At 33.6% G+C, this 8428-nt stretch overlaps 1 protein-coding gene across 1 annotated transcript; it reads left to right on the top strand.

Annotated features, from left to right (window-relative positions):
* The first annotated feature begins 6276 nt into the window (after positions 1-6276).
* LOC126765370 (putative nuclease HARBI1) lies at positions 6277-7051 on the top strand. Its single transcript, XM_050483098.1, has 3 exons — positions 6277-6586; positions 6654-6798; positions 6865-7051. The coding sequence occupies exons 1-3, from the start codon at positions 6320-6322 to the stop codon at positions 6942-6944; spliced, it is 492 nt and encodes a 163-aa protein (XP_050339055.1). The 5' UTR covers positions 6277-6319; the 3' UTR covers positions 6945-7051.
* Positions 7052-8428: the final 1377 nt, after the last annotated feature.

Below are 8428 nucleotides of genomic sequence, written 5' to 3'. Positions count from 1 at the left end.
TGTGTAGTGAAATATCACAAATATATTTATAATAATAATTAATAATAACAATACTTTCTTTTACTTTTTATTCACTTAAATGAATTTCATAATTTTTATTAAGATATTAAAGCCGATGGTGAACTCTTCTTAAAAATTGATATGGATCTCAATGAAATAGTCAAGGATTAATTTAATTACTATTTAGTAACATTTTACAATAATAATTTCAACTTCATGGATTCCTTTTAAAACTATTATTATTTTCAACTACTAATACATGTGTATTTAATAATACGTTTTCTGAAAAGATATTGTTTTTGCCAAAGTATGTTCATATGAAATAAATATAAAATATCATTTTAAAAAACAATTTCTTTTAACTTTTTTTTCTAAACCGCTTTTGATAAAATAACCTGTTTGAACATAATTTACAAAAACTCATTTTTAGCTTACTCGAAACAACATTTGTGGAACAAGTTCATTTGTTTTTCGCCACAGTCATTTTGACCAAATAGTATAGTTTCACCTTCAATGCAAATATTTTAGGATTTGTAGCACATTTTATCTGTTTCTTTGCTCTCCCGAAAAGTTGGCATTTTAGAAAGAGGTTTCGCTAAATGTCGGCACATATGTATGTAATTATGTGTGCATGTGAACAATTTTGAAAGAACCATACACACAATGTTGGTAAATTTGTCTACGCACAATTTTGTACGTAAATTTGTATGTACGCTCACTCTTTCATGCGAAATCTCCGTTCTAACGGACAACCAACGACTGAAACTAACATTTTTTTCTTTTCTAAAGAGCCAATGTGTCCATGGCATGGATAATATGACACGAGACTCTTTGATTCGAGAGAGAGATGTCAAAACTCGCATTTTTTATAACGTTTGCCATTGATGCCACTGCAGAAAAATATTAGATTGGGCATTTTATAAATAACTTTTGGGCATTTTGTAATTTCAACCCTACCGCTGCACATAGCGCGTTACCGATATTATTTTTGGGTGCTCGGTTCCCCAGTAGACCTACATATGTATATCACTTATACAACATAAAAACAAAAAATATATATACATATGTATAGTAGGGGAGCCCAAGAGGGGATTTTTGCAGTTACTTAAGCGTGTCAGAAAACTTTATGGGAAGAATCATTGCACCTTTTTATGTACCCCTACCAAATATGAGCCCTTAATATGGAGGCGTGCGTTGGAGGGAGTTCGTCAGATTAGAGAAAAAAAATCGATCCTTCGGGAAACTCGAGCGCGTAAGATTAAGAGATGGTAAATTAAATACATGAAGACGAGTGTATATTTCAATATTCTGACAGTTTGAGGGTGGCTTAGAGAAATGGCAGGGTGACAAATATGTAAAAAAACGTCACCTTGAAATACTCGAGCGCGATAGATTTTTGTTTCATTTTAAAGATAATTCTGTCAGAATCACGAAAATCATATAATCTGACAGTTTCCGTGGGGCGATGCAGGTAAAATCGTCGAAAAAAGTCAAGTGTACTGATCACCAGAGCGTGGTTGTTGTTAGTAGATGCTTTTAATTTATTTGTATATATATCATATATATGTGTCATATGTATCATATATGATACATGGACGCTGTACACATGGTACAAGAAAATAATTTTGTATCACATGTGATACATTGGACAGGGAACCTGTTAATTAGTTTTTTTTTTTTGCTAACAAAGTCGTCGCCAAAGCAACGGGTAAGTGTAAGTGTGATTACAACCCAGCTTTTTACAGGCGAGGAAAAAAAAGACCTTTTGACATTTTAATGGGATCTACAACTATGCAAAAAGTATTTGCAAACTTGGGTTCTACAGATTATGATATTGAAGCATTATCTCCTACTGTAGAATCTTTCATCTGCCATTTGTACGGATTAAAAAAGCTATCTGATGTCAATAGTGCTAGAATGGAAATTTTTCATAAAACGTACAAGGTAACTGATACGTCTCAACCCTTCTCATTAAATGTGCGTAACTATGACGTTTGCAACTTACCACCCTGCCGATCAGAACTACAACAACATTTACTGCGAACGAAGTATATTGCGTGTTTGTGGAGGAAGGCGCACAATCGTATTCTTACGGAGTTGTCGCCAACAGATTACGGATGGAAAAACGTGGATGGAAAGTTGGAGCCGATCTGGTTTGTTGGAAACCAACTTCCTGAAGCGTACGAGGACATCGTCATAACACCTAATATTTTAGGAGATACTTCTGATGCAGGTAAATCTTTTTTTGAAGACTATACTGTCATAAAAGAAGTAAAAAATTGTAAAGTTTCAAATTTTTTCTTGGTTACAGAAATGCAAAATGACGAGGAAGTTCAAGAAGTGGAAACCAACTTCGACGATGACTCGAATGACGAAAATTGACATGTTTTTTTTTAATTTTATTTTTTCTATTTTCATATAAATAAATTATTAAATTTTCTATACATATATATGTATACACTGCTTTTATTACATCCTGTAACAAAAACAAGAACCAAACAGAATTCTTCCACTTTTAAACCGTCAGATTAACGATATGCCTCTATATAATTGTCAGATTATCTTTTGGGAAGACTTTGGCATCAAGTTCATCCCCCTGCATAAAAATCTGACGCGCTCGAGTATCTCAAGGTCACCTTTTTTTTTTACAACTTTTAAAATCAATAAATGACCTTTGGCCACGTCGAAATTGTCAGAATTTGAAATGGCACACTTTTTAGAGGTTCATTAACATTCGCTTTGAAAATCTGACACGCTCGAATAACTTTTTATTTTTTTTGTTTTAACCTCTCATTACGGCCCTCAACCTTGAATTAATTGTCAAATTAATATATATCGACTATCAGAAATACAATGCGCGTATATGCCATAAATGACTGACGCGCTTGAGTATTTTTATGTGACTGTTTTTTTTACATTTTTGAAAATAATTACCCGCTCTTCTCCCCACTAAAATGGAAAACTTCACATAGACTTTCTTTTTTTTTAAACGTTATCTTGACAATCTAGTAAGTCTCAATGACGCTCCAGTAACTGCAAATTTAGCACTCCGGACTCCCCTACTAGTATATATGTACATATTAAAAATAAATACGTAATTAACCAATTAAAAGAATATACATAATGTATATAAACATCAGAAACCAAAACAATTCATAAAAAAATCACAATATGTATACTAATACTAATATGTACTTAGATAACTAAATACACTTATAACTAATGTAACAATTGAAAATAATAAATGAACACAAAAACAAAACAATTCATATACAAATATCACAAATTTAAGATATACGTATGTATTCAAAACATATACTTATGTATATACATAATTAATACTATTCTAATTATAATTTTCCTACCAAAATACTGTAATTTTTGAAATTATTTCTACACTAAGTACTACAGTCAATATTGTGATACTATAAAATATTTATTTTTATTTAACGTGCGTAGTAGAGTTTGATTACAAATATATTATTATGATATGTACTTGGATTAGTAAATTACATATTTTTCAAAACTACTGTATTAACTCTATAAAATATCATGCACAAAGTTTACTTTTGCCATTTTCTCTAAATTATAAAACAATACTAAATTAATCACTTTGAAGATGCATATACATATAAATATTAAAATGCAAAATCATTAATACACATAACACATAAAAATTTTCTTTACCAAATATGCACACACTTGAGAGAAAAAGAGAGATAATGCTAAAGTTTCGTATCATCTTATCTTAGTATGTCCAAGGATGGACGTGATTTCTGGTTGGTTAGAAAATCCGAACTATGCGGGAAAAAAACGAACGATCGCCAAGTATCATCGTTTCACTTCCTGCTCTAACAACTTTTTCGGCGAACCATCGTAATTCAATCCCGTCACGAAATTTCCTTGGAAATACCCTAAAAAATTTCTCTGAAAATTTTAGCCCTTAATATTAACATTAAGAAGTGGACCAAGGCATGTAAAAATTTTCCATAGAAAATATTGGCCCCTATTATGAGTTGCATTCGATCTTCGACAACGATCGAAAATGCTGGTCGAACGAATTTGCATTTGGTATTACGACGCTCATTCGATGAAGATTGGCGTTATTGTGAATTGCAATCATTTTGAATGTTCACGATAGTATACACTTGCCCGCATAACTCTGCGTACAGCGCTAAAAAATTCGAAAACTTAACTTTAAAAGCGAATTTCTCACGAAATGTGATACGTATTCAGAAACATTTGAATTTTTTTTATATAAAAAATATATATATTGCATAAACATACCTTTTTAGAACCATAATACATACATCTCCATTTTAACGGGAATTATTCGTCGACATCATGAAAATTCATGCACGCAAAACTCTGCGTACAGCAGCACAAGATAAGCAATTTGCGACTACCGTTAGTTCTGCCGCTCCAACAACAACAACTACCGTTAGTTTAGCTTGTTTCTCAGTCACTTGTGCGACTTTAGAATAACTATTTTATTGTGTTTCAAGTGATTGCAGAAGTAAGATCATTTTAAAACAGCCATGGAAAAAAAAGGCAAGGAAATTGGCACTGATGAAAGAAGAATTATCGTAAAACTACATGTTGAAGGCAAAACGTTAAGGGAAATTGGAAAAATAGAAGGCCGAACTCATTCATCGGTACATAAGGTGGTAACTAATTACATTTCAACTGGATCCATCTTATCAAAACCACGTGCTGGTCGTCCAACTCTTTTAACAAACCGCGAAAACAAGCGTGTCGTACAACTAGTTCAACAAAATCCAAGGATGACTGCTCATCAACTGAAACTAGAGGTGGAGCAAAGGTATTCGAAAGTTGTTTCTGACGATACAATCCGTAGAATTTTAAAAAAGCTGGATATGATAGCCGAGTAGCCCGTAAGAAGCCATATATTTCGGAGATAAATAGGCAGAAGCGCATGGATTTTGCAAATGAATAAGTTTCAAAACCCCCAGAATTTTGGAATAGTATTATTTTTATTATTTTTACGGATGAGAGCAAGTTTTGCATCGTTGGGATAAAAGGTAAGAAACTGGTATGGAGAAAGGCGGGAAAGGCGTATGAAAAAGAGAATATGGTACCAAGTGTAAAACATGGTGGAAGCGCTGTTATGGTTTGGGGCTGTATGGCAGCCAACGGTGTTGGAAAACTTACATTTATTGACTCCATAATGGACCAGAGATTAAATATACAAATTTTGAAAGATAATCTTCTGCAAAGTGTTCGGCAACTGGGGATGGAACAAGATTTTCGGTTCCAACAAGATAACGACCCCAAACATACTGCGCAAAATGTCAAGCTCTGGCTTTTGTACAATGTAAAAAACCAGTTGCGAACGCCTCCTCAATCTCCGGACCTAAATCCCATTGAGCATTTGTGGGACTTGCTTGAGCGTAGAATCCGAAAACACGCCATAACATCAAAAAATATTCTTAAGGATATTATAATGCAGGAATGGGGAAAAATTGCGCCAGAAGATACAGCGAAACTTGTGGATTCAATGCCCAGGCGTCTTATTGAAGTACTAAAGAGAAAAGGATATCCCACTCGATATTAGAGAGTCGTAGGACATTAATTTCTTTAATAATACCTTTCTGTACGCTGACTTTTGCAGTTGCTTTTTTTCATATTGTTTTCAAATAAAATGAATTTAAACTATAATTATTTAAATAAAATAAAATTTATATTGTTATTTACTTACTAAAATCAATAAATAATGAATTGAAATCAAGCTTGGTTAGATACGTGTAAGATTTCCTGAGAAATTCGCGTTTAAAGTTGGTTTTTCGAATTTTTTAGCGCTGTACGCAGAGTTATGCGGGCAAGTGTACATCTGTCAGATGGTGTAAAAACTAAAAGCGTTTTGTTTACGAAGTGTGAAAGTAAAACTAACAAATATTTTATAAATAAAGAAAATATAAATAAAAGTTAAAATAAAATATGACTACGACTGAGTTGTAGTTTGGCGATTCTTCAGAAGAGGATGAAAGCTTACTGGAATTGGCTAGAAATAGAAAGAAGCTAAGGGACGCTTTCAACCCTCTGGAATTGGATTCCGCTACGTAAGTACAATGCTATTTGTTAGAGGTTTCTACATGTTCAACATTTAGGAAATTTTATTTGTAGATTTATAAAAAACTTCCGTTTGTCGAAAGAGGGGTTTGTTGTTTTGCTGTCCGCTACAGAGGAGATGCTGCAGCGATGCACACGAGCGAAATCTATTCCCAATATACTAAAATTGGCAACAGCTTTACGATTTTGTGCTCAGGGATCGTATCAACTTAGTATAGGGAATGAAAACATGCTTGGACTTGCACAGCCCACGGTGTCTGTGGTACTATCTGAGGTACTCGATGCCCTGGAGAATTTCATTTGCCAAAGATGGATAAAATTCAATTATAACGAGGCTGAAATGCAACAAGCAAAATCACATTTTTATAGCAATACCAGATTTCCTGGGGTAATCGGTTGTGTTGATGGTACACACATCAAAATTGTGGCTCCCAAAAAGGAGTTGCAGCATTTATATTACAATAGAAAAGGATTCTTTAGCATTAATGCTATGATTGTAAGTATGCAAACAAGTTTATCGTAAATTTGTAGTTGAGCATTTTAGGCTTTTATATTAATTACAGGTTTGTGATCATACAATGAACATACGGTATATAAATGCAAAGAATCCGGGGGCAACGCATGATTCAATGATTTTCAACATGTCAGCATTGAAAGCATATTTAGAACAGCAAGTCGAAAATGGTCTTCGCAATACTTGGCTACTTGGTACATATATGTTTGACTAAAAAAGCAAAACGTTATATTTTTTAGAATAATTTTTTTTCTGAATAGGAGACGCTGGATACGCTCTAAAAACATATTTGATGACACCTTTTAGAAATTCTGAAGAAGGATCTCCAGAAAGCAGATAAAATACACAACATTCGAGAGCAAGAAATATAGTAGAGCGCACTATTGGAGTGTTGAAAATAGATTCAGATGTTTGTTACAAGCAAGAGCTCTCCACTATTCTCCAAAAAAGGCGACACAAATTAGTAATGTTTGTGCAGCTTTACACAACATTTGCATATTTTATAAAGTCGAAATTTCTCCTGAAGAATTTCCTAATGAGGCAAACGACAGTCATGGTGGAGTCATTGAAGTTGAATCTGATAACGACTCGGAAGCAGCAGCAATTAGAAATCGTATATTAAGAACGTTTTAGATATAATTAAAAAAAATAAATTAGAAGTTTATTTATTCAAAATATTTATTATGGAATTCATTGTTCATGTTTATCTACGTAATAAAAATTACTCTTTGACAAAAAATATCACATGATTCATTTACCTTTTGTACTTAGAAGTACATACAGTCTTAAGATACTAATAAAAACCGAAAAATATCACATAATTCATTTACCTATTCTACTTAGAAGTATATACAGTTTTGAAATAGCAATATAAAAACAAAAAATATTAATTCAGTCTCTTTAAGGCACTTAAACTTAGATCTAAATATAAAAGTTAAGAATTATTTAAAGATTTTTTTTAGCTCTAAAATTGCAAGTTTTAACTGCAGTTTTGATCTGCGATTTTGCTGGCTTTTTAAAACTTCTTCTTTGTAAACCCGCAATTTTTCCCTTTTCAGCTGTAGCATTACCTCTGTTGTGTTTTTATCCAGTTCATACTGTTTCTTTAGGTATTCCACTTTTTCTTCAGCACATTTTCGTATGACCCCTAAAGTGGAGACCATTTCTTTGTAGTACTGTTTCTGGGCATTTGTCTGGGAGTCCAGTGACCTCAGCCTCTCTGCCTTGTTGCATTTTTTAATTGCCGCGTTTTGCGTGCTGGAGGCTCGTGTGCCTCAGAATTAAACTCCACTTCACTTTCTTCAGCCTGAGGATGTGGGGTGGGATTTGGTGGAGCTGAAAGTTGTGGTTCAACATCGCCACTTATATCCAGACCAAATTCGGCTCCCGGCGGGTTTATGCAGGCATCAAACTCGAGTAAGCCAATAATACTCTCTTCAGTATTAGAAAATCCCTGCAGCCTGTTAGTACCTCCGCCTGTTGCTCTGTACTCCGTTTTGTTTTGCGACAGTTTTTTCTTTGTCTTTGACTTCATATCAGCCCATACCTACAATGTCCAAATAAAAATGTATTTTCACAAAAAACACAGAACAACTTTATGAACCTTCATCCACTTTGCCGCTGATCTAGTTGGTGGACCCAAACACTTCAGCTCCAAAGCAAATCCCTCCCATTTTGTGGCCGCCTGAACTTTGGTGCAAATCCCTCTTGCAAATTGTGGATTTTCTTCCATTAAAGCTACCAGTTTTTCCAATTACTGTTTAGTGCCCACGACTTTCGACCTGCATAAAATTAACAAAAATAGTATAAATTAATTATTTGTTA

The sequence above is a fragment of the Bactrocera neohumeralis genome, unplaced genomic scaffold (assembly GCF_024586455.1).
Source record: "Bactrocera neohumeralis isolate Rockhampton unplaced genomic scaffold, APGP_CSIRO_Bneo_wtdbg2-racon-allhic-juicebox.fasta_v2 cluster10, whole genome shotgun sequence".
NCBI classification, from domain to species: Eukaryota; Metazoa; Arthropoda; class Insecta; order Diptera; family Tephritidae; genus Bactrocera; species Bactrocera neohumeralis.
The sequence above is the reverse complement of the archived record's forward strand: the minus strand, read 5'-3'. Positions and strand labels throughout refer to the sequence as shown.

Excerpts from the sequence above, each read along its gene's own strand:
- LOC126765370 (XM_050483098.1), top strand. The coding sequence starts at position 6,320 with ATGCTTGGACTTGCACAGCCCACGGTGTCTGTGGTACTATCTGAGGTA. Across the intron at positions 6,587-6,653 it reads TTAGCATTAATGCTATGATT|GTTTGTGATCATACAATGAA; the intron begins GTAAGTATGCAA and ends TATTAATTACAG. Across the intron at positions 6,799-6,864 it reads TCGCAATACTTGGCTACTTG|GAGACGCTGGATACGCTCTA; the intron begins GTACATATATGT and ends TTTTCTGAATAG.